The sequence below is a fragment of the Jatropha curcas genome, chromosome 5, assembly GCF_041381405.1.
Source record: "Jatropha curcas cultivar XTBG-Jc1 chromosome 5, XTBG_Jcur_1.0, whole genome shotgun sequence".
Lineage (NCBI taxonomy): Eukaryota > Viridiplantae > Streptophyta > Magnoliopsida > Malpighiales > Euphorbiaceae > Jatropha > Jatropha curcas.
The window spans coordinates 27,099,800-27,124,262 of record NC_143155.1 but is presented as its reverse complement, the minus strand read 5'-3'; the positions used below and the strand labels follow the sequence as shown (position 1 = coordinate 27,124,262).

Sequence of the window (24,463 nt, the reverse complement as noted above, 5' to 3'; positions counted from 1 at the left end):
CAAAAGTCTTTTGGTCTGACTTGGAAAAAGAATATATAATACATCCAATGCATAAACCGCTTTTCTTGATGCAGCAGCAGCAGCAGCTACTAATTCCTTAGTAAACTCCAAGTAAACGAGTTGGTGGGTTCGTTTGATAAAATATTTTATTGTGTTTCTAGAAATTAAAAAAGATGCAGTCATTGCTTACGTTCGTAAGTGGGCGCACCACCTGAATCTGAGCTGATTAGCACGCAATCAATCTGTACAACGAGACTAATAGTAATTGGATTCAAAAGCCCACTTCTGTTACGGGCTTTAGAGTCGGCCTATAATCGGAAAAGGCCCATGTGATTGCGCAGCTTCAAGATTTTAAATGGGCTAGTTGCTGCAGTGATTTGAAGATAATTTTAGCTTGTCACAATTAAATTTTCAGAATATTAGTATAACACACACGAATTTTCTTTTACAGCGTTGTGACCTGATTAATGAAAAAAAAAAAGAGAAATGATTTCTAAAACTATGAATGAGGTGTCCAATCCAATGTCCTCGCCCCCACAATAAGGGAGGTGCCGTACGACCGCAGAGTCTGTGACTCTGATTAAAATGGGTAATGCCTGGACAGCACTACGAAGGACTCTGATATCTACTGAACTATTCATACCCTATTTGTAAGAGACACAGAATGCTCAAATTTCTATTGCCAAATGGAATACAGCTATGCTCGCAATTCACTCTCCTACTCCACTATCCTCGGATAGGATAGGACCCGGATATTCATCTACTGCCAATTATGCCCTTACATGCTTTAAGAGTTTCCAGTAATTTTTTTTCACTCCCAACTTTGTTTCCTTTGTTATAAACACACTCTATTTCGAAATATAATTGCAATTCTAGCCGAAAACCAAATTAGGGTTAGGTTTAGTTAGATGTAATACAGCCTAGCTTTGATTCATTTGTCTCCTAAGAGTACTTTGCGTAGCGAATGCTTGACCAGATTTAACTAATAAATTACCATAAAAATGATTAGGTATAAAGACCGCAGTAAAAGCAATACTGACAATGCCAATTCTATACCCTCGCAGCTCTCTGTCAATTCCTTATTATGCATCCATTTGCAATTTTTATATTCCGATAACAAACATGCATTACCATCTAGCTATCTGACCCAACATTAATTCCCAATGGCCTCAAAGTACCATTTCAATTTCACTCTCTTCTTTCTTTTCTTATTCTCCACTTCTTGTTCAAGGTTTTTTTCATCTTCTTGTTTAGAAACAGAAGCAGAAACAGAATACTACCAATGGGTTTCTTGGAATGTTAAAAATCATAGGAGGAGATCGATCTTGGAGAGCTCTCTTGATGACAAGCTAAGGAAAGCTGAAATGAACAGTGTCAGAATAACAGTTAACCAAAATGGCCCTGGAGATTTCAACACCATCGGAGATGCTATTAAAAGCATTCCGTCACGTAATACCAGGAGAGTTATAATAGCTATCAAGCCAGGCGTTTACAGGTATATGTATCAGGAGCTCAGGACTAGTGTCTATAAGTTAATAGTCGAGTGTGCCTGACTTATTGTGTAGGAGCTCAGTGAGTTTAAATCCTGATACTCTTTCTACTATAAATATTTTTTATGTACCAAAAAAATATAATGGAGATAATACTAATTGACTTTTGATGGATTACCAATATAGGGAAAAGATTTCCATCCCAAGAACATTACCCTTCATTACGTTTTTAGGGGAATCAAGTGATCCACCTATTATAACTGGTAATGATACTGCATCAGTTAATGGAAAAGATGGGATGCCATTGAAGACATTTCAAAGTGCAACTGTTGCTGTTGATGCTAATTATTTTGTAGCCATTAACATAATTTTTGAGGTAATTAATTAAAGTATTTACTTTTAATTAATATATTAATAGGGAAGTATTATTATTTTTTTGAGTTTTGGAGTGAGGGGATTTAACCTTAATTTATTTTTAGATGGTATATATAGACTTAACATCTTAGCTATGTCTTACTGTGCAAATTCCTTTTTTTTTTCTTCGTTAATTATGTTTTAGAGAGTCCTTAATTCTTTGAATAGGATGGTATTTAACTTAATTAATACAATATGACTGATATTAGCATTCTACTAAATTAAAATAATAATAATAACAATAATAATGATTTTTTTCTCTATGTAGAACATTGCACACATATGACAAGCTGTTGAACTTGAACATAGAGATTCCATTGTTGTTAGAAACATTCCAAACTTCCAAACAAATACTATATTTTTTTGTACGGTTAACAGCACACATGTTCACGGGTCTGTAATTGCTTCTGCAAACCAATGGAGAATTTATCCAAAAATAAGAAAATTGTGGCAAATAATAGCGACAAATACATATGAATATTCTGGTCCATCTTAATAATTTAAACCATTCTAGGGCATGAACTAACCCAAGTCATTTCCATTATTTTTTAGCGAAAGACATAGACCTGACCGATGATTTATGAGTAGACAACCATTTTTTGAAAAACCAAAAAAAAAAAAAAAATGCCGTTGATCAGACCATATAGGGAAAAAACTTTGTCCGGTAAAAGAAACTGAAACTTTTCCTTTCAGGTATTTTTGTTCGTCATAAAAAAAGGTTTTGATTCCGAAGTCGATTACAATTTAGTATTTTTTTTCTTTCAGTTCAATATTTTTCTCCAAATAATCTTTTCCCATTAAAATTGTGTAATAATAATAATAATAATAATAATAATAATAATGCAGAACACAGCCCCTCATGAGATTGGATCGAGAGGAGGACAAGCTGTGGCACTTCGCATATCAGGTACCAAGGCAGCATTTTACAGTTGCAGTTTTTATGGGAATCAAGACACTCTTTATGATCACAAAGGCCTTCATTATTTCAATAATTGCTTCATCCAAGGCTCTGTCGATTTCATTTTCGGCTCTGGAAGGTCCCTTTACCAGGTAATACTTGAATTCGCAAAGCTGATATTGTTAGTGCAGCGGAAATTATTGATGTATAACTCTTTTGCAGAATTGCCGTTTAAATTCCGTAACCAAGAAGGTGGCCTCTCTCACAGCTCAAAAGCGCAATAATTCTTCATTAGAAAGCGGATTTTCCTTCAAAGATTGTGTAGTAACGGGGAGTGGGTTGGTCTATCTAGGAAGAGCTTGGGGTGATTATTCCAGGGTTGTTTTCTCTTACACATACATGGAAAAGGTAGTTCTTCCTCAGGGTTGGAATGATTGGGGCGACCAAAAGCGTGACGCGTATGTTTTGCTCGTCCGATAGATTGTAATGAAATTGAATGTATATAGTTTTTGTTTTTTTTTTATTTTTGTTATGGGTGTTTCATATTGCAGGAGGGTGTTTTATGGAGAATACAAGTGCAGTGGGCCTGGAGCCAACTACACAGGAAGAGTGCCATGGGCAAGAATTCTGACAGATGAAGATGCTAAACCTTTTATAGGGACTTACTATGTTGATGGAGACACTTGGCTCATTTCTCCTAGAGGAATTGAGTGTTGAGAGGTTTACAATAGTGGAAGATATCTTATTGTTAAATAAAAATAAGGTTATGTTGTGCTTTAAATTTGATTGGACTTAAAATATTAACTTAAATGTAATATCTAAAACTATAAATAAGGTAATAATATTTTCAATGCCCAAAAAGGTTTTTAATGCTTATTCTTTTCTTTTTAAATATGTAAAAGAAGAACTGCCTTCCAACACCTAATGATCTTATTCGGCCGGTAAAAAAGGTATTGGGCTTCTTTCAGCTTTTGGGCCAATAAAAGCAGTGGTTTGCAATATGTAGCTCTTGAAGCAGGCCTGGACTTTTATATAGTTAATTCCCATATGTTTTTGTAAAATTCTTTATTTAACAACTAAAATTTTTGTATGCAACTTCTCAAAAATGTCTAATTTCATAAATTTAGTCTGATGAAATTGGCTTTTGGACTTTCAACGGCCCACCAGATCTTTATGGCAAAGATGTTTGGACTTTCTTTCCCATGAAGGAGCATTTTCTGCTAATGTCCCACAATCCCACAATCGTGGCAATTGGGAAAATGTAAAATCATAAGGTTTAAGTAGAGAGAGATAGAGAGGGGAAGAAGGCGGGGTGGGGGGCGGAGGGAAGTGGGAGAAAACGAAAAGAACAAAAAGATAAAAAAGTTCACCGCTTTTCCTTTTTTTTTCTCGCTGTATGCATCCTTTGGGATAAAACAAATTGAGGTGTCTAATCTTCCTTTATCCTTTATATGGAAAAATAATGAAAGTAACTTTTATTTCTGTTCCCTAGATTTGGTAAGACATCGAGGCCACATATCCACTTTTACATATCGTTTTCTTTATCTGGTTATGGATGGAGTTCATGATTTCTTTCTTGATTTAGTCTTAAAAAGTACTTTTTTTCATCGAAGTTACTGTATAGCATAACATGCACCAACAATGGTGTAATTTGGAAAACCAGGAACAAATCATACTGTAAAAGAAGCACTACCACAGAACCATCTTTTATCAGAAAGATTGATTGTACAATAATGCGTCAATTATGAAATATATGTTTATATGTATACATATACAGACAATTGAAAAGATAGATACAGAATTTTTCTAATTAAGGCCAAATGCAGAACTTAGCCAGCTTCCAAGTTGGTACAGGAAAATCTTGGCCCGCAGTACCTGACTTCTTGTTGTTGGCGTGGTGCTGATCATCGGTGCCATATTTCGTGGTTGTGATGCAGTAATTTGATTCCTTGGTTTCTTTCCTTGGCAAAGCAACTTCGCCTTTCGAGGATATCACTAGAGCTTCTAATAGTAAAAATAGTGAAGCCATTTTAATGAAATTCTTCAAGCTTTGTCCAGAGCCATTGATTCTATATATCACTACTCATTGCGATTAATTTTCCAGCAAGAATGCTAGTTTTCTTCATGCAAGTTATTATTATTTAAAATATATTATCTTCACTTTTAAAAGCTACGGTGGTTATCCATTGTGGCTTGGAATTGCTAAATACTGGAGAGGGAGAGAGGAGAGCTGTATATGCTTCATTATCTCTTCTGCCTTGCTTTGTTGGTTGGTTAACCGTTACGAATAATTCTAACCATCTAAACCAACCTTACAAGTTAAATATTCATGATGTTGCAAATACCTCCATACATCCTTTTAGTATAAAATTCATCTCATTTCAAAATTCGTAATTACCTCTCTCCATAAATACTAAAGATTGAATCCATATAGTCTGTTAAATTTAAATTTGCTTGTCATTCATACCACTTTATATGGTATAAGCCAAGTATCTATATATTCAATCCACTAATAACATGGCAGTTGTCTCGCGAAGTTCTAAATCTGAAATTTAATCAAAAAATAATAAAATACAGTGAATCTTAAATATTGAACCCTAAAAAATATTTAACCATAAACTTTAAAACCTAAATGCTAAACCTTTAAAACCCTAAACTCTAAAGTTTTAAAGAACTTAAACCCAAAGTCTAAGACTCTAAAATCTAAACACTAAACTTTAAATTTTAAACCTCATAAACCCTAATCTGAAAATTTAAAATCTAATTTTATTATTTTTAAAGGACTCTCGTTACGACCGAATATTTTTCCATTATTTAAGTGAACCATGTAAATTAGGTGTTTACATCATTGAAATAGGAAAACGTGATTTTACCAAATGAAGTATAGAATATAGGAAATCTCCCCAAATAAGTAAGTTGCTTAAAATGGCCTAAATCAAGCTCCATCCATCGTTTTGAGTCATTTCATTTTCGTACCTACCATTCTTCAAAAGGCTATTTTACAAAGCAAAATGTCCGGTTGATCGAACTACCATCACCTGTTTATTTATTTGTCATAGTTTGGTGAGATTGAAAATTAGTGTGAATATTTATACACCACAATCCCTCTATATAAAAAGACTAGCTTGAGATCGTACCTAATTATCAGTCTCTGCACATAAGTGCTTCTTTAATGTTTATAAATCAATGCAATAATTTCTCAACTGCCATTTATAGTTTTGCTCTTGTATTATTTATTTATTAATTAATTGATCTAGATAGAAAAATAGTAGCCATGTATCCAACTTCAAGTGTCTGCATCAAGTGGATCATAATATTTGAACACAATTGGGCAAATGATTATGACCTTAAACAAATTTATTAGTTAACTTGATGAGCTTAGATGCCATTTTGGTATCAAGTAATTTTCCTGGCTTCACCACATTTGTGTGTGTAATATATTAAATATAAAAATAGAATAATATTCAAAATTAATTGAATATAATTACATCTACTGTACCAATCTTATTCTTTCTCAAAGAAGGTACTTTAAATTTTATTCTTGAAATAGTTATGGATAAAATTACAGACATATCAATAGATCTTTAATTCAAATCCAATTAAGAGAATACAATTAGATTTATTCTCTCACTAGCTTTAATAATAAAATTAATTAATTAACGGACCCACCCTTTTATTCAATCTGTAAGATGATCATAATGGTAGATACATATGGTCAATCTAAATTTGTTCTCCAGTCTAACTTAATTGGTTGTTCGTAATCATTCATTACTGTGCTGGATTGCAACATTCTACCTCCACCAATGAGAACTGCCGAGTGACGTACAATATGGATTTATACTAACGTCCAATAAGAATTTTACAATATGGATTGCAGAAAATTTCTTGCATACGCTGAGTGAAGCTAAGCTAAACTTAGTCCTATGCCACTTTAATTAAAACAAGTACTATAAATACTCTAGAAAGATAAAAACTTAAAAAAGAGAAAAAAAAAAAATCCATGCCGATCAAGATGGGATAACGTACCTTCAATTGTGGCCTATTTACAGCTACAAAAGAATTTTTTTTTCTTTTTTCTTTTTTTTTTTCTTTTTTTTTTTTCTTAATTAATAATGCATTGGCGCATTTGTATAGACAGCAATACAAGAAGTTGTATAGTATGGATCAAGACCCGATTTTATCAGAAGCATGAATCTTGAAGAGGTCAAGACGGGCATCTCCTAATCGTAGAGAGTAAGCAGCTTTCTTGAATTCACCCCAAGTGAAAGGCTTATATTTGGTCGGATTTTGTGGTGATACCATCTCCGGCAGAGGTGAAATCCACGTGTTAAGGGATGGTGCCCCAAAGTACATCATCGACATTCTTGGCTTTGTTGAGTTTGCTAGTGCCCTATGTCTCACGCTCATTAGTCTCTCATTTGTCAAAACCTTCCGTTCATAAAAAAAAATAATAAATTTTAATAAATAAATAAGGATTCAAATTGGGTTTGACATTAAAATATTTAATTATTAATTAATATGTAAAGAAGAGCAGGAAGAAGAAGAAGAAAATGTGAAACAACAAGGTGATGATGAGTAATGTCAATCACTGACCTGTAAGGCGTCCCCAACAATCAAGAAGAAGCCGGTGGGGTCTGGAGGTACAGGGACCCACAAACCATCATGTAGGCAGATTTGAAGGCCCGCGACATCGTTGGATCGCAAGATGGTCAAGATTTGAGGGTCAGAGTGCTCACCAAAGCCAATTCTTTTAGGTGATGGTTCCCAATCCTTGAAGTGTTTGACCGGTGGATAGTGATTAAGCCTAAGCACAGAATCACTATGGACGTCTCTGATTAATCTACTAAACACATATTTATCTTCCATCCATAAACCTTCTGCTAACAGTTGGAGAATTTCACAACCTAATTCTCTAACCTCTTCAATGTAATCATTCACAGCACAACTGCAACAAAATCAAAATCAAAATCAAAACCCAATTGTGAATTTTCTTTTCTTTTTAGGGTAAGGGTAGAGAAACTTAAATTTACCAATTTGCCAGATCTAGCGATGCAATAAGGTCCCATTCTACTTTTATATATGTCTTTTTGTTGATTTGATAGGGGAGTTATTGATTTTTATTGAGAATTTTTATTTTATTTTTCTTCACCCGGGCAATGATATGGCCATTAGACAGTGGCCTACCGCCTGTCGGAAAAAGTAGGATATTATTGTGGATTATTTATTTCTGTTGGGTAAAGGAATATACAGAAATAAGGATATTTATTTATTTATGAAGTAAGGGTTATACTTATAGTAAGGGTGGCGGGTCCTATACACGGACACACACACATATATGCCTCTAGGTAGTAGCAAATTGTCTCTTTCTTCTACTATAATATGATTGCCTCTAGGAACTAGTGTGGGCATGGCTAAGAGCTGGACAAAATCCAGGCAGTATTTGTTGGAGGTGACAATTAGGAAAATTATGACTCATCATGCACAATTATGAGATATTGATTTTTTTTTTTTTTATTGGACCATTCCACCTTGACAGTATATTACGGATTATACACGTAAATTACTGATTGATGAAAAAATGAAAATATCAAGAAAACAAATTAAGGTGGTAGACATTTGAATCTGAGAATGTTTATTTGCTAACTAAATCAATTTTGTTTCTTCACATACAGTCGAAAGTTCAATTAGGAATAAAATCTAGTGGGTTTTTTCATTTTTTATTTTTTATTTTTTTAATTTTTCTCTCACATATATCAGTGTTGCACGTGTTCCTCTTTTATTTCTAACGTCAAAATCTCCTCCATTTAATTCCGTGACGAAGAGCTACACACTGTAAAATCACTGAAAACGCTGTCAATCTTTTATTACTACTAATAAAATACAAATAAATTGAAAATTTACTTATTTATTCTACGAAAACAATTTTTATACGTGTACTAAACAAAAAGGAAAGACTTCTTTTTCTAGGACACCAAGCAATTACAATAAAAAATTAATTTTCAAAATTAAATTCCTTATCCAGCGGAACAAGTACCACATTATTATATATTTATTTCCTCCTATGAAGAAGAGGGAGCAACCGTTACAGCATTTTTCAATAAAATATATTTGTTGAAAATGAATCAAACACGCCACAAACTGACCATAAACCCGCGAACCTGTTCGACATTAGAGCAATACAAACCGAAACCTTTCTTCTATATTATTCTGGTTTGCTTTTTCAACCTCTACGCTTCACCGTGGTTATATATAATTACGTATATTCATTCATATATCTTTATTGAAAAACAAGAAGAATCAAGACTTACCTGAATTTCGCTGGATTGTCGCTGGAGATTGTTTTGGACTGCTCAGAAAAGGAAAGAGGATTTGATTGAAGAAGAAGATATTCAAGCTCTCCTACATCGCCATTGCAGCCGATAGTTTTGCAGCCATAGCCAAAAGGATTTGCAGGTCCTGCTCTTTGTTTCTCCATGGCTGGTTTGGCAAAAAAACCAACTCCTTCCTCTTCTAATCTCGATATGACGTTTTTGTTAATTCCGTGATTGACAACTTTGAAAAATCCATAATCTTCGCATGCTCTGACGATCAGTTCAGACACGATTGACTTATTTAGAGAAAGATCGATGGTAGGAATACCTACGGCTTTCGTTTTCTTGCTGCGCATTATTGGAGTTGGAGACGGAACTACCATTGTTGCTTGCTTTGAAGAAATCAAAGAAAAATTTTATATAAATCAAATATGAAGATGATGAAGAAATTAAAGAATATTTGAGTTTCAGCTATAATACGATGATTACCGATGAGGCGGTTCGTATTATATACATATACAAGAGGGAGAAAGAGAGAGAAAGATATGAATAAATAAATGCAAGGTAGGCATCACTTTTGATTATATTTCTTTATATATATTTTTTAGATTTTAAATAGTAACGTGAATTTTGGAGACGTGGACTTTGTGTATGTGTGACAGTCCAAAAGAGAATAAAAGCAAGACTATATAGTATAAGTAAAAATAAAGGAAATGTTGGGGATAAATTCACGCGCGAAGAAGGAAGTTGGGGCCAACCTGGTAGCGGCTGTTTGTCCCCTCCTCTTGGTTTATGTTGCCAACGCTTTTCAAAAGAGTGTGGGCGTTAAACTCCATTTTTTTCAAATTACGCGTGTTTTGACCTTTTCCTTCTTTTGACTCTCCCGCTGAATTTCACACTTCAGAGAGGGTTTACCATTCCAATTTCAATGGTAACTAACATTTTTATTTTTAATTGAAATATTAAATCATGAAAACGAACAAACAAATATTGGTTGGAGCAATTCAAATTAATAACCAAAAGAATCAAAGTTGAACTTTTCTTCCATAATTAGAAGATATATATTTAAGTCTCTGTTACAGTTCAAATACAACTACTATTGCTATTTATAGTATTATCGTTAATACAATATATATTTAGAGATTAAAAGATTAAGTTATGAAACATTACTATATTTAATATTTAATGTTAAACAATTAACAAGTGACAGATAATTACTACGATAATTACGTTTTTTAAACCGACCCGACGAGTTTGAAGATTTTTTTTTAAATCTAATATTTATTTTTAGTTAATTTATTTTGTTTTATATTTTTATTTAATTAGACAAACAAATTAATTAAAAATATCTAAAATTTACATAAAATAAAAATGGATTTAAATTAATGTTCAAAGAAAATATTATAAAATAATGATAAAATAAAAAAAAATTCAAATCACTATTTTTATAATCTTAAATTAATATACAATAAAAAAAAAATGATATACAATAAAAACCAAAAAGAACAAGATAAGTTTGGATCACAAGGGTACAAGAGAGTCTATATAGTATAGAATTGAAAATTTTTTTTAAACTGTCGTGGTCTAGATGTGAAAAAATAACACAGCAAAGTTGCAATATTTTATTTGTGAAAATAAGATGGTAAAATCCAATTGTTGACCAACATCTTGGCTTAGAATTGTTACTGTTACTTTTAGAGGGCAATTAATAATATATAAAATAAGTTTTCAACAAATGACAATCAAAAAGAGTGCAGACATGAACCGTGGAGATTCCACATGACATGAAAGTAGAACGTGTACGTAATATACTATACTATTATTATTAACTAAATGAAGTTTTTAATTTTTCAAGGAATATTCTTCAGACAATTTCCATCCAACAAGCTGCTGATTCTTCTCATTAAGTATTATTATCGCATGGGTGACCCATTTATTTTCTAGCATTTCATTTCTTTACGTATTGACAAAATATTTCTTTAATTATTATTCCAGTGTTTCTATCATTTAATTATTTCTTTAATTATTATTCCTCTTCTAAGAATTAATTTAAGAAATACCAAAATAGAAGAAAATGTACAAAATTGTATAATTTAATGACTCAATTGGATTAATATTCATTCGTGGATTAATAAATTAGATAAAGTGAATCCATCTGATTAGGAAAGGGGATGAAAGGAACAGGGAAAAGAAATCCACCACGCATTGATTCCTTTTTTTACTATACTCTCCTAGAAGAGACATAGTTCCTATTTCCTAGAAACGGTTTGTTTTCGAGTCCTGCGACTCTGAACTCTCACAATGGATAAAAAAATGAAAGTAATGCACAATTATGTTGTGCATTATCTTAATTAAGGCAAACTTTTAAGGTTTGGACCAATTAATTAAAAAAATATACTGAAAAAGAGTAACATTAACGATTAATTAAATATGGTTGGTGACCTAATTTAAGACACGCATATGGTTTGGAGGGATGGATGGTACTATTTAATTCAAATCTGTAATGGTCAGTGATTGTCTGATAATTTTCAAAAGGTTGTCACTTATAATGGATAACTTGCTTTCACATAAGAATTTTTTACTCAAGGTTTTCAGATTTCCGTCATTAAAATAATATAGCAACTTATTTGTTTATGGAGACAAGTGATCAGTAAATTATTATTTCTCTCTTTTATATAACAATTGACCTTCACTTTAGAGCAAAAAGAAAAAAATGAAATAATTTTATCTATGTATATTTAAGTAATTATACGGTATAACTATGACACTGTATTATCATCATGAATACTAATAGAAATGATAATGCAATAAAAATAAAACATATTAAACGCGAGAATGTAAATTAAAATGAAATAGAAATGGAGAGAATTTATTTTGCTTTTTAAAAATATTTTATTTTTATTGAATTGTAATTTTAATTCATGATAATAATGTGATATCACTTTGTAATATATATATAATAGCATTCGAAGTAATTTTAGGAAGCATTTCAAAACTTTGTTGTAACCAAAAAATCATAAGAAGTATACCATAACAAAATAAAATATACAGTTTAAAATTTTAATATGCGAAAACAAGTAAATATGCTTTGAATAATTCAAAATAAAGGGAAATAGAAACCTACTAAATAAAAAGCATTTTATATTTCTGTTAAAGTTATTTCTGTTTATATTTTTAAATTCAACTAGTTAAGTTGGAGTCAAATATATAAATTTACCATTACATTTTATTATTTTAGCATTATATGACACCTTCAATTCTGAGAATAGTAAGACACACCTTTCAAACTAACAACAATAATTTTTAAAATTTTTTTATTTTATACGTAAAATATTGATTTAGTATATGGTTAGTAAAATTTTCACATTTTTTCAACCATCAACGTGTTTTATTGATTTAATTTTACAAATTAATGGTATAATATGTGTAATTTTATAAATTGAAATATTTAAAAAATCAAAATAAAAATTGAGAATGCTATAAAATTAAAATAATAAAGTTGATAAGTAAATTTATATATTTAGCTGGTAAAAAAACAAGTAATAAAAAAAAAACAAATATGATTAATATTTTTGGATTAGGACAAAGCAGAGTCCTAATTAGTAATTATCCTGTTTAAAAAAATAGAAAAACAAAATACTATTATTTAAACAAATTATAGCATTCCCTTAAACACTGCACCTGATTTCACGCCGCAGGCCGGGAAAAGGGGTAAACATTTAAAACTAAGACCCGGCGGACAAAGCAGCATTAGTAAATTAGTAATTAAATAAAAAATTGTCGATAGGGAAGCATTTCCCATCACATCATTTGTCAGTAGTGGTATAGGTTCTAGAATCCTCCTCTACTGCCACATGGCACCCTGTCGAACTCTCTAAGTCCTTATCACTGATAGATATTGGGTACCTCATACGCTGATCAGCATGATATGGCAGTAATGCCACTAATATAATATATATAAATAAATTAAATAATTGTATTATTTATTTTTTTCAATATATATATACTTATTTATTTTTTTAATCATCTAAGTGCATGAGAAAATAAAACTAGCCTAATACCTGATTCCCTTTCAAAATATACTTAATTTACTGTAATATCAAAAGATTTATAAACCATAGGATTTTTTTTATTATTTTTGTACTTTATTTCAGATAAATAATTAATTGCTAACCAAATTTTAAGAAAACTTATATGTGGTAGCTGCTCCACTAACACCCGGTGGACCTGCACAGAAATTAAATAGTAGTCTTTAATTGTTTGATGAGTTTTAATTTATCAATGGGGAATAAATAATCCAATTATGATGACCATGGCAGCACTGATGAAAGAAAAATATATATTAGGTAGACTTGATAATGTTTTAAGTGTAATTAACTTTATGGACCAATAAGAAAAGACTAATTAGCCTGAAATGCCCCATATGGGTATGGGCCATGGCTGGAAATTTTTTTCAAATTAAAGAATTGTCAAATTAAGTTTAAGGATTATTCTCAAAAGAAAAAAAAAAATTATGGATCTCCAAATTTTTTCAGATCTTTTCTGTGATTTGATCTATGTAACTCCAAGAGTTGGAGCTTGGTCAATTAGGAAATAAACCTACTTACCAATTATTGAGAAGTGCAAATTGACATCGGAAGAATTAGTTGGAATAGAAAACTCCAAATGCAGTTGAAAGGTATAGACCTTTCTAAAAATTGAATTCAGAGTTACCCAGTGTAAAAGTACTGAAAATAGTTTCAAGTGAATTATTTGAAGCATGCCCTTCTTTGGCAGAGAGCAAAAAGGCCAAAAAGAAATATGGGCAGTTGACCTAGCCCTGCCCTGCAATGCTATTCTTGTAGACAGTACGAACCGAAGAAGAAGAAGAAGAAGAAGCAGCCAGCCAGGGCCAAGAACAAGAAGCAATAATGCATCAAGTTCAAACGCCACCAATCAATACCGTACGATTAACTTCAATTTTTTTAAACATAAAAACACTAACTAAAAAAAATAACCACTAACTACATACATGTGTATCTCTGTCTGTAATCTGACATCAGGAGAAATAAAATAACAAACAGCGCAGAAACAATTCCATTTCCATTAAATCAAAAGGAAAAAACATGACAGAGTAAGACAATAATGTAGTGTGTAATACAGGTTTGGATTATAGCTGTTGGGGCTTGTAACTGAATGTTACTAACATAACAGGTAAAGTCGGCAACATAAAGGGATTGTTGAATCCTGACAGCAGAAAACTACAGTCGGTGGTCAACTGTACTTCGCATAATTGTTTTTTTTTTTTTTTTTAACAGCCAATAAATATTCTTTATTATTATTAATAAAATCAGGAAAAAACTTAACAAGCTCTGGAATCAATAGATCCCCAATACAACCTAACCTAACTGGAGAAAAGAAAAATAAATATTCTGATATTGAAGTATGCGAAGAAACAAGCAACAGCATATTAAAGAATATGAAAAAATTCTTGAAATAAGAATACAATGCTGCAATAAAATCAAGTCGCAAGAATACAACAGGGTACGTCGCATAATTGTACCTCTTCTGTAGATGCAAAGTTATAAATTTGATGGTCAATAACCAATTTCGAAATCGTACAAACAGCTATATACTAGGCAAGTTCTAACACAGCGCAAATGGACACCGAAGAACAAGGCAATGTAGTTTACATCACTAAATTCAACCCGTGAATTGAATGCTTGCCATTTCTTTATTTAAAAAAAATTCAGTGTCTGTTTGTAAGGTGAATTTTTTGTATTGGTGACAAAATTTGTGGAAGAAAACAATTTTTTTTAATGTTACCACAATCATAATAAGTTTGATTTGAGTATACACTTAACATTGTATGAAATAGAGACGGGAACACCCTTTATAAAGTATGAGAATATATTTAGATTTAAGAAGACTCCTCAACATATAAATTATACCAAACGAGAATCACTTGTTTAGATTTAGTTTATGATTTTATTCTTGGATAATTCAATAAAAAAAACGATATTTTTTTAGAAATGAGAATATTTTACATCTTTCATTGAAAAAAAAAAAAGACGATAAAGTGAAAATAAATTTTAAAAGTCTCTATTTCATTAATTTGGTCCATATATTGTATCACCCACCGACCAATCCTGGAGATCCAGACGGCAGATGCCACAATCGGTGCCGGAGCACCGTTTTATGTCATATGCATAGTAATTTTTCCGGACTAAAATAATACCAAGTCCCGGACTGATGGTACTATTTACAGACTGGTAAATCACTATTACCAATACTACAGGAAAATCAGACTGTTACACACATACTAGAAGTTAAATTGCACAAACACAGGATACGAGATACAATAATGTACGAGATATGATAATTTTTAAAAACGGTAGGACATCCACACGCTTAGGACATAGTAAACTAAATAAGTAATATATTGATATTTTAAATAAATAACCAATCATTTATAATAAATTATAAACACAAAATAAAAAAAAATTATTTCAATGACACAAAAACAAATTCAAAAAACACTTATTTTTTATTAGTAATAAAAAAATCTTGGTTGATTAGTTTGATGTATAGAGCGGTCTTATATATCAAGAGTTATGTTACATTGAAATGGGATACAATAACTTCTAAAAAATATAGGACATCCACACACTTAAGACATAGTATAGTAAATAAGTAATACATTAATATTTCAAATAAATAAACAATCATTTATAATAAATCATAAATATAAAATAAAAAAAATACTTAATTTATTATTTCAATGACACAAAAGCAAATTGAAAAAACACTTTATTTTTATCGGTAATAAAACAAACTTGGTTGATTAGTTTGGTATAAGGAGTAGTCTCATATACCAGAAGTTGGACGAATACAGGATATGAGATACGAAAACGTACGGATACGATAATTTTTAAAAGTAGGACATCCATATAATTAGGACACACTACACTAAAAAAGTAACACTTTAATATTTCAAATAAATAAATAATCATTCATAATAAATCATAAGCGTAAAATAAAAAATATTTAATTTTTTATTGCAATTTAATTAGTTAAATTCTTAAAATTATTATCATTATTGAAAAATATATTAATAGTGTGTATATATATTTTTATATAGGTCATACCATGCATGGTTTTTGCTATTGCATACTTGATGAAAGACTTTGCATGATACTTAAGAATACATATCTTAGCATCGCAACTTTTCGGCATGTTTCAATAAAATACAATTTATCACTTTATTATATTATTTTACTATTTTTAAACGACGTTATAAAATACTATTTTATATTTTAATATTACCTTGTGTATCGTGCGGATTATAAAAGAAAAAAAAATTATATTTTCAGATAATATCATATAGGAGGAAAAAAACTAAATTAATATTAATAAGTAAAAACTTTTATATTTGGAAATAAGAAAATAATACAAGGGAAAAGAATTCTGAAAATTTTCTCTTCAAATTATAAAGAAAATAAAAAATTGTAAAATAAATTTTATAGATAAAAAGTAATTTTATTTTTCTTTTATATCAAGAAAAAAAGTAACAAAACTTTTTTTGAAAACAAATTTATTCTCTTCTTATTTTTTCTGATTATTCATTAATAAAAAAAGAAAATTCATTACGCAATACGGGAACGTACGCGATACGACAATTTAAAAAAAAGTAGGAGATTCACACACTTAGAACACACCATACTAAATAAGTACAATACATTAATATTTCTAATAAATAAACAATCATTTTATAATAAATCATAAATGTAAATAAAAAAAATTTTAATTTCTTATTTCAATATAGTTAGTTAAATTCTCAAAATTATTGTCACTATTGAAAAGTACATTAATAGTGTGTATGTATTTTTGATGTAGGTCATACTAAGGGTGTCAAAATGGATCACGACATGCGAACATTCACCTAGCACGCGAAATAAATGGGTTAGGATTGATGTTAAATGAGTTCGTGTCATAAACAACTCACCCATTTATGACACGAATATAAACGTGTTGTGTCGCGAATTGACATGCGAGTTAGGCGAGTGACCCGTTTATTTAAAAGTAAAAAGGTAATTTTAATGTTGGATATAAATACTCCAACTAAAACCTATTTAAATTTTATTATTCTATTACTTTTTTTATTTTAATTATAAATCTTGAGGAATTTATGTATTTTACGTGTGAAAATTTATTTTTAAATATGACTAGAGTTAAATAGGTTAAAAGTTAAAAATACTATAAGCAGGTTAAACGAATCGTACATAGGTCAACACATTCACTTAACTTATTTATGATATTAAACGAATTAAACATGTCGTATTTATATTAACCGTCTAATTTTCATATTATATTTATGTTAAAATTATAAAAAATTATTTTATATTTTAAAATTGCTCCACGCATGACACATATTTCAACACTAGTTTATGTCTTAAAAGTGGAGCTCGGGTGGCATAGCTCCAAATCAAAGCCGATAACATATTCAAGTTTCTGTTGCCCATTCCTACTGTCAGTCTCGTGGAGGCGAAGCTTGGGCCCATGTTGTGGGTAACCGAGCCCGCTACTCCATTTATTTGTGTTTATAAGACACCCGGTGGCCGGTAAGCAGTATGCTCTAAGAGTGTGTAATTGGGCAACTTAGAGAGCCCATTATCAGTTAACGGGGAGAATTTTTAACTTATTTGTGAGTCACCTATCTGTGACCCAAATCTTCCGACTTCGATTCGCAGGACTTTCGCGCTCGAAAAGGACCCTAATTTCACTCCAAAAATCCACTCTTCGATCCATCAAAAACCTTAATTACTCAATTTGAATACTTTGAAATCGAATTTACAGACTGAAAAACCCTAATTGAGTCCTTCATGTGTCTGGAATTCGAAAAGTTAGCGAATTTCAGAGCTGACAAAGGGAAGAAATAAAAACCCTAGAATTTCTTAACGACTAGCAATGGACGCCAAGGACATTCTGGGGTTGCCCAAAACTCCATTGCCATTAACACAAGAGAAGAAATCCCAGCCCAAGAAGGACTCCCAGAGAAAGCCCGATGGCATTTCCCGCGAGGTATGTATACAACATTGTGCATGTGTGTGGCTTCACGTTTTGCTACTATAATCAAGTAAATTTCCCTCTTAATGCTTGTGGTATCGTAGGTCTACGCGCTCACTGGCGGATTGGCACCTCTTATGCCGTCCATTGATACAAATCAGTTGAAACGGCGCCCACCATCGGACGAGAAGGTCTGCTTCTGTAAATATATTATTTTTCACTCTAATTTTTGTTCATTTTTTTTCTTGGTCATACTGTGAGTTGATTTAAAGATTATGTAACCTTTCTGTTTTTATTTTTATATCGCTTGGTTCAAATATACGAATTAGAATGTGCTTCTTACAAATTTATAATTTTGCATTCAGATCACGTGGCAGTGGCTTCCTTTTACAAATTCTGCTCGTAAAGATAATCTTCACCTTTATCACTGGGTAGGTTGTACTTGCTGAAGTTGTCCCATAACTGGGTGATCCAGTTTATCAGTTAGTCTTTTTTAACAGTCTCTTTCTTGTATGATTTTCAGGTTAGAGTTGTAAATGGTGTTCCGCCAACTGGTGATTACTCCTTTGCCAAGTATAATAAGGTGCGGACAAGTTTGCCTTCATCTTCATGAGTCTTAAGCTAAAAGACTAATGCAGCTCATTTTGTTCTCTTTCTTGTTTTGTTTTACTGAAGTCGATATGTAAGTTTTATTTGGTTTGGTGCAGTCTGTTGATGTTGTCAAGTACACGGACGAAGAGTATGAGAAACATTTGACTGATCCTGTAGGTATCAACTCATGGTTTCATCTTTATAACTTTTTGTTGCTGCTAAATTGTGAGGTTTCCATTAAGCATGCTGGTCAAGTATAAGAGGAATCATAATCCCCTGATTCCACCCATTTTTTAATTTTATCGAACTAATTCTGATACATTATATCTTTATCAGACTTGGACTAAGGAAGAGACTGATCAGTTGTTTGATCTGTGTGAAAGATTTGATCTTCGCTTCATTATTATAGCTGATAGGTTCCCATCATCTCGGACTGTGGAGGAATTGAAGGATCGTTATTATAGTGGTATGTTTTTTTTTTTTTTCCTGTTCTTCTTTAATTGCTTTTTGCCGCTTACCATGCTGTCCTTATCATGGTTCATAATTAAACCTATTGTTTGTTTATATGTGAGGCAAAACATTGTAGTGTATCTGATTTTTGCTGATAACTGTGATATTTTGTTTATCTAGTTTCTCGAGCTATACTGATTGCTAGAGCTCCATCTTCTGGGGATGTTGCAGGACACCCTCTTGTTAAGGTATAGTCATTCTGTTAATGGATATTTCACATGAATGTTGTGCTGCTGTGAAATAATTTTTGGTCATTGGAACTTTTAATTATTGTTTCCTGCTTGTTTGACTGCAATCAGAAAATTAAATTTGAGGTTTGCTGCATCTATCTATAGTTTTGCAGCTTTTGATCTTTATTTCTTCATACAGGAGCCATACAATGTTTCACAAGAGATAGATCGGAAGCGTGCTTTGTCCATGGTCCTTTCGCAGACAAAGCAGCAAGAGCGAAAAGATGCTGAGGTCTGTATTTTTACCTTGTTACTGGTCATAACTTGACGTTGTGTTTCTGGCAAGGTTTTATCTTTAGAAGCTTCTCGGTGTGTATATATACTAAATTACAAGCTTCTTCTGTACAGGTTCTTGCTGAAGCAAAAAGAATAACTGAGTCACGCATGGCTGCAAGGGTAAGTAATGAACTAGACGTATATTTTGTTTCTTTTCTGAAGTAACTGCAGACCTTAGCAATGATAAAGACCTTGGCAAGCAGGGTAGGGATCTCAGGTTGTCCTGTTACTGATCAAACAAGAAAGTGTTTATTCAAAGTCACAACTAAACTTGAAATACTAAAATTGGAACCATATTGTGGAATGAAATTTCTAATTACCTACTTGTGATAGAGGAATGTGGTATACTAATCCATGGGATTGTTTTTTACTTAAATTCAGAAAAGCGTCTGATCTTCATTTGCATGCATGATGGATGTGTGCTTATGTTTTTTGCAAGTGAGTTACAATATTATTTTTTTTGTTTTACTGGTTTCAGGGCGTTGAAGAGTCTACATTGCCTGTAACATTGAATGCTGGTCCAGAAATTGCTGAGACAGCCACTAATATTGATGATACTGTAGCACCTTCGTCCAATCCTCAGCTTGCTTCTGCAGCAGCTGCACCGTCAACTTCTATAATGGCAGAAAATGCCTCCACTCTAGCTTCTCTTCGCATGGTATTTTTCTGATATTCACCCTCCCTTCCTCCCGCAAGCCCTCCTATCCCTATAAGTATAAAGAGAACTGCCTAAAGAGGGAGAAGAAAAACACAAATGCAAATAGTTTTTGTTTTCTTTGCTGAAAATATAGATCAAGCTTTATGTATCACCTCATCTTGATTTTGATTTATCTGATTTATCTATAGTCTTGCCAAGTGCTTTTTATATGCAATAACATTTAATATGACTGATTTTATACAAATGTCAGCTACGTGTGTACTTGAGAACATATGCACTTGAGCAAATGGTGCAAGCTGCAAGTTCATCTGCGGGCCTTCGGACAATCAAGCGAGTTGAGCAAACGTTACAAGATCTAGGGGTCTGTTTATACTCCCTGAACTCTTTAGCATTCTTTCTTGTTTTATTATTTAAGGTGGATGAAGTTATGTTTGACGATTGGACACTGGGACTTTTTTTTTTTGTTTATTTTTGCTACCATCTTGTTCTATTATTTTTGCTTTTGCAGGTTAATTTAAAACCAAGGGTGCCAACCAAAGCTGTTTGTGCAGAGCACCTCGAATTAAGGAAAGAAATACTGACTCTACTCAATCTCCAAAAACAGGTATTGCATATTTTAAATATTCATATATTGAATATGAACTGTATCGGTTCCATCACGACGTGTTTATTCACCCTTTTGTTTCACACATTTTATAATCGTGTGAAAATTTCCTTTTAGATTTAAGTAATATCATTTGCATGTAGTTTTTCTGCAAATAAACTGTCATTGTTGGTTAAAATTGAAATTGCTTTTATGTATGAGCTTTACCTTAACTTATCTTGTTGTTGAGGTGCTTCCATCAAGACAATGGTAAATGAGCTTTACCTTTTCTGTTTTCATGCCATGATATTTACACAAAGCATTCTTAATACATTTAATTCTGATACATCAGTCTTCCATTTGTTCCATAGTTGCAATATAAGGAAGCAGAAGGTTCATCTTTTCGTGATGGTTCATATGCTGAAATGCCAGGCACACCTAAGGTCACTAAACTCTTCACTCTGTAAATATTTTGTTGCATTTATTGTCTCACTGGGTTGGAGGCTTCAAATGTTCCACACATTTATTTATCTGGGACTGTCACAATGCTCACAGCGTTCACACCGTGATCAGGATCGAACATTTGTTCCAGACTCAATGAGTTTTGGTGGTAAGTTACAAATTTTAGTCATGTTATGTTTCCTTTTGCTTATTCTGCATGAGATTAGTGTTATGGGCCTGGTGACATTTTTGACTGTGATATCAGGGGAAAGGACAGGTCGAAGGGACCAGAAACGCAAGGTAGATTTCAGTCTATGTCCTCTACCAAATAGTATTTTGCTTTCTTTTATCTGCTGTGGAATCTGATAATCGTGCATAATTGAATCAAGGGACCTGGAAGGTTATCTGAGGGTCCATCATCGCCGGCTCATAAAAGGCCTAGAAAATTAAAGGCTGCTGATCTATGATTTTGAAGATGAGGAAGAAAACCAGCGTTGATTAAATGGGTTATAATTATTGAATCATTAGTCTCACAAGACTTGATATGCATTATTTCTTTAAGGTCCACCAAATTTGTCCGCTCGATTGTCCAAATAGCAAGTTTTGGGGGGCATTATCCAGATTAGAAGCCTCTGTTAAGTTGGTGCTTTTACATCTGATGAGATATATTGGAGAAGTCTTACCACTAGGAATGGTGATAACAGTTTCCATAATTAGAAGATTGTAAAATCCTTTTAGAGGGCATAAGGTTCTAGTTTTGTATAAATGTGCAGGCTTGGATATTTTGTTGAGCTAAATTTGACAATTATTTGTAATTGCAGCCCATCTAAGAATAGAAATCAATGCCTTTCCTGAAAAGAAAGGGAAAAGGAAAATGTATGCTTCGCTCTATTCATAAAGAATGGTTGGAGACTCTTGTTTAGTGGTTAAGATTAGGGTTAGGGTTAAGCTTCTGCAGCTGAGAATTTGTCTTTATAATGTTTGCGTGATGTATATAAAGGAACATGATCAGACATTTATTTATTTGTTATAATATGATAGTGATACATCCCAAACATTATTACAAGCAGATATATACAAGTAAATGAGATTATGGACAGATTTATTCATAAATTTGAAGGTCCTTGTCTGTCTGATCTTTATTATTATATATTTTTGCACATGTGGTTGTTGCTGTTGAGAAGCCTCCTTTGCCTTTCAGTATGTAGTTGTCGAGCAAAGCTGCAAGCATAATCAGAAATAATATTATAATTATAATGAGCATAGTGTTATAAATATTGTTTGTAGTAGTCATCTTACAATGTCAAAGCTTCTTCATTAGTGTAATTCTGCTTCGCATGAGCTCCAGTATTTGGGTCAACCACAGTGGCGTGGTTTTTCAGGATTTTAAAAGCAATTCTCTTTAACTCCTCAAAACCAGTTGTTGATCCATCCACAATTGAAGGCACAAGATTATTTGGTTCAAAACCCTGATAATTAATTAATTAATTAATTATAAAATAAAATCTATTTTTATTTAATTAGCAATATTAATTAATTAATTAACAAATAAACCTGGACGCGTAGATAATTGAGACGGCCCTCGTGCAGCTGGCTGGGGACAATCTGAGTCATGTACATTTCCATAATGTCACCAAATAAAATGTACATATACTGCAAAACTCTAGCCTTTATGCCCTTCCAAATTCTTTTTGAAATATAATCTATGATCACAGAAGGGACGGCCCATATGTCATTGGGTGGAGCTCTTCGTCTTATAGTTCCTAAAGACAGGACCAGATAGTTTTTGTAGTTTGGTCCACTTCCATAAAGTCTTGCTCCTTCTGTCAAGGCAAGCAATGTCTGCATATAATACATTATATACATATAAGATTATAAATTAATAATTAATAGTAATAATAATTAATTATTATAAAAGATTTGTAATTCAAGATTTTACAGGATTGTTAGCGACGACGCTGCCATCAGCGAACCTTGCAAATTTGCCACAGTATTTGAAAGAATGGAAAGGAAAAACTGTAGGGGTAGCTGAGGAGCTGAGAACTACATCTCTTAGAGTTACATCCTCATTATTATGTTCACGAAGTTTCTTTGCCTGCAATTGTTTAATTATATCAGCATTTTCTTGATTCCTTCCAAGGAAAACTTATAATTAAAATGGATATAATTAATAAACCTGACTGGTGGAGAAAACCACAGGTCTTGTGCTGTCGAAATGGAAAGCAGGAACAACGACATCGCTCAATGTCTGGTCGAGTCGTATATTTTGTAGCTTGTTTCTTAACTTGGTATCAAATTCTTGAAAGGGACAAATATCTGCTTCCCAATTTCTTTCCCAGAATTCATCGACTATGCTCCATATTTTCTTGTTTGGATCAAGAAAAGTCCTAACTGTTGAAGTAAACAAACCAAAAGCACCGAAAGCTAAGTTTACGGTTCTTTCAATTATGTTTTGCTCATCCTCATCGGAAAAAGTGTCGCGGCTTATCTCTCTTAATGAAGCAATAATATCTGCCATGTCATATTGAGGACGTTCGGCTTGAAGCTTGCTTGGTTTTGTGAGCATGGCTGCCATAAGAGAGCCAGTTCCTGTTCCTCCAACCACATCGAAGTAATCTGCAATTCTTACATCATTTGGACTCCCTCCATTTTGCTTCTCAAGTTCCTGTTCATGAATTTTCAATCAATTTAAGCTAATTAATATTTCTACGTAAAGCAAAATAAACTTTTACCTTGAGCTGAGTTTCGAGGTATTTGAGTAAGACTGCAGGAACTATCCCTTGGACTCCACCTCCATCGATACTGAGCACTGTCACACATTCACCATCACTGCGAGGATAAACCATTTTCTTGTTAACTTGTCAAGTTTAAGATTTTTTTTATTCTTTTATTTTAATATGGCTGCTTAAATCTTGATTTCTCTTCCTCTATCATCTGTCCGTATATATAGAGACAGAGATAGGTAGCGGCCATGCCTGTACGTGATGCACGTTTATGGAGGATCAAGTTCTTTGTC

The 24,463-nt window shown here is 32.3% G+C and overlaps 4 protein-coding genes across 7 annotated transcripts; 2 read left to right on the top strand and 2 right to left on the bottom strand.

Moving 5' to 3' along the window:
• The first annotated feature begins 853 nt into the window (after window positions 1–853).
• LOC105642657 (putative pectinesterase 53) lies at window positions 854–3,678 on the top strand. Its single transcript, XM_012227560.4, has 5 exons — window positions 854–1,495; window positions 1,677–1,866; window positions 2,751–2,954; window positions 3,025–3,260; window positions 3,354–3,678. Exons 1-5 carry the CDS (start codon window positions 1,164–1,166, stop codon window positions 3,517–3,519), a joined length of 1,128 nt encoding a protein of 375 aa, XP_012082950.1. The 5' UTR covers window positions 854–1,163; the 3' UTR covers window positions 3,520–3,678.
• A 2,942-nt stretch (window positions 3,679–6,620) lies between these two features.
• GA2OX6 (gibberellin 2-oxidase 6) lies at window positions 6,621–9,696 on the bottom strand. Its single transcript, XM_012227559.4, has 3 exons — window positions 9,111–9,696; window positions 7,396–7,747; window positions 6,621–7,230 (listed from the first exon to the last, which is right to left on the bottom strand). The coding sequence occupies exons 1-3, from the start codon at window positions 9,494–9,496 to the stop codon at window positions 6,967–6,969; spliced, it is 1,002 nt and encodes a 333-aa protein (XP_012082949.1). The 5' UTR covers window positions 9,497–9,696; the 3' UTR covers window positions 6,621–6,966.
• An 8,039-nt stretch (window positions 9,697–17,735) lies between these two features.
• On the top strand, window positions 17,736–22,513 carry LOC105642653 (myb-like transcription factor family protein). 4 transcript variants are annotated; one of them, XM_012227557.4, is made up of 16 exons: window positions 17,739–18,173; window positions 18,263–18,349; window positions 18,524–18,589; window positions 18,682–18,741; window positions 18,866–18,922; window positions 19,086–19,215; window positions 19,380–19,447; window positions 19,629–19,721; window positions 19,838–19,885; window positions 20,244–20,423; window positions 20,674–20,784; window positions 20,932–21,027; window positions 21,378–21,449; window positions 21,580–21,616; window positions 21,713–21,747; window positions 21,837–22,513. In XM_012227557.4, the coding sequence occupies exons 1-16, from the start codon at window positions 18,060–18,062 to the stop codon at window positions 21,912–21,914; spliced, it is 1,332 nt and encodes a 443-aa protein (XP_012082947.1). In that variant the 5' UTR covers window positions 17,739–18,059; the 3' UTR covers window positions 21,915–22,513. The 4 variants fall into 4 exon arrangements, with proteins under 4 accessions (XP_012082945.1, XP_012082947.1, XP_012082944.1 ...); XM_012227556.4 differs by having other exon boundaries at window positions 17,744–18,173; window positions 21,562–21,616; XM_012227555.4 differs by having other exon boundaries at window positions 17,736–18,173; window positions 20,674–21,027.
• LOC105642654 (patatin-like protein 2) lies at window positions 22,443–24,378 on the bottom strand. The gene is made up of 6 exons (XM_012227558.4): window positions 24,180–24,378; window positions 23,624–24,112; window positions 23,387–23,542; window positions 23,002–23,289; window positions 22,747–22,916; window positions 22,443–22,668 (listed from the first exon to the last, which is right to left on the bottom strand). Exons 1-6 carry the CDS (start codon window positions 24,291–24,293, stop codon window positions 22,593–22,595), a joined length of 1,293 nt encoding a protein of 430 aa, XP_012082948.1. The 5' UTR covers window positions 24,294–24,378; the 3' UTR covers window positions 22,443–22,592.
• Between the last annotated feature and the right edge of the window lie 85 nt (window positions 24,379–24,463).

What these genes read in the sequence shown, in the direction of transcription:
- LOC105642654 (XM_012227558.4), bottom strand. Translation starts at nt 24,293, where the DNA reads ATGGTTTATCCTCGCAGTGATGGTGAATGTGTGACAGTGCTCAGTATC. An exon ending in ACCTCGAAACTCAGCTCAAG is followed by an intron (nt 24,113 to 24,179) that starts GTAAAAGTTTAT and finishes ATTCATGAACAG; the next exon opens with GAACTTGAGAAGCAAAATGG. An exon ending in GCGTCGTCGCTAACAATCCT is followed by an intron (nt 23,290 to 23,386) that starts GTAAAATCTTGA and finishes TATTATATGCAG; the next exon opens with ACATTGCTTGCCTTGACAGA.
- GA2OX6 (XM_012227559.4), bottom strand. Translation starts at nt 9,496, where the DNA reads ATGGTAGTTCCGTCTCCAACTCCAATAATGCGCAGCAAGAAAACGAAA. An exon ending in GACAATCCAGCGAAATTCAG is followed by an intron (nt 7,748 to 9,110) that starts GTAAGTCTTGAT and finishes ATTTTGTTGCAG; the next exon opens with TTGTGCTGTGAATGATTACA. An exon ending in TTGTTGGGGACGCCTTACAG is followed by an intron (nt 7,231 to 7,395) that starts GTCAGTGATTGA and finishes TATGAACGGAAG; the next exon opens with GTTTTGACAAATGAGAGACT.
- LOC105642657 (XM_012227560.4), top strand. Translation starts at nt 1,164, where the DNA reads ATGGCCTCAAAGTACCATTTCAATTTCACTCTCTTCTTTCTTTTCTTA. An exon ending in ATCAAGCCAGGCGTTTACAG is followed by an intron (nt 1,496 to 1,676) that starts GTATATGTATCA and finishes TTACCAATATAG; the next exon opens with GGAAAAGATTTCCATCCCAA. An exon ending in GGCGACCAAAAGCGTGACGC is followed by an intron (nt 3,261 to 3,353) that starts GTATGTTTTGCT and finishes TTCATATTGCAG; the next exon opens with GAGGGTGTTTTATGGAGAAT.
- LOC105642653 (XM_012227554.4), top strand. Translation starts at nt 18,060, where the DNA reads ATGGACGCCAAGGACATTCTGGGGTTGCCCAAAACTCCATTGCCATTA. An exon ending in CCGATGGCATTTCCCGCGAG is followed by an intron (nt 18,174 to 18,262) that starts GTATGTATACAA and finishes GTGGTATCGTAG; the next exon opens with GTCTACGCGCTCACTGGCGG. An exon ending in AGTCACGCATGGCTGCAAGG is followed by an intron (nt 19,886 to 20,243) that starts GTAAGTAATGAA and finishes TACTGGTTTCAG; the next exon opens with GGCGTTGAAGAGTCTACATT.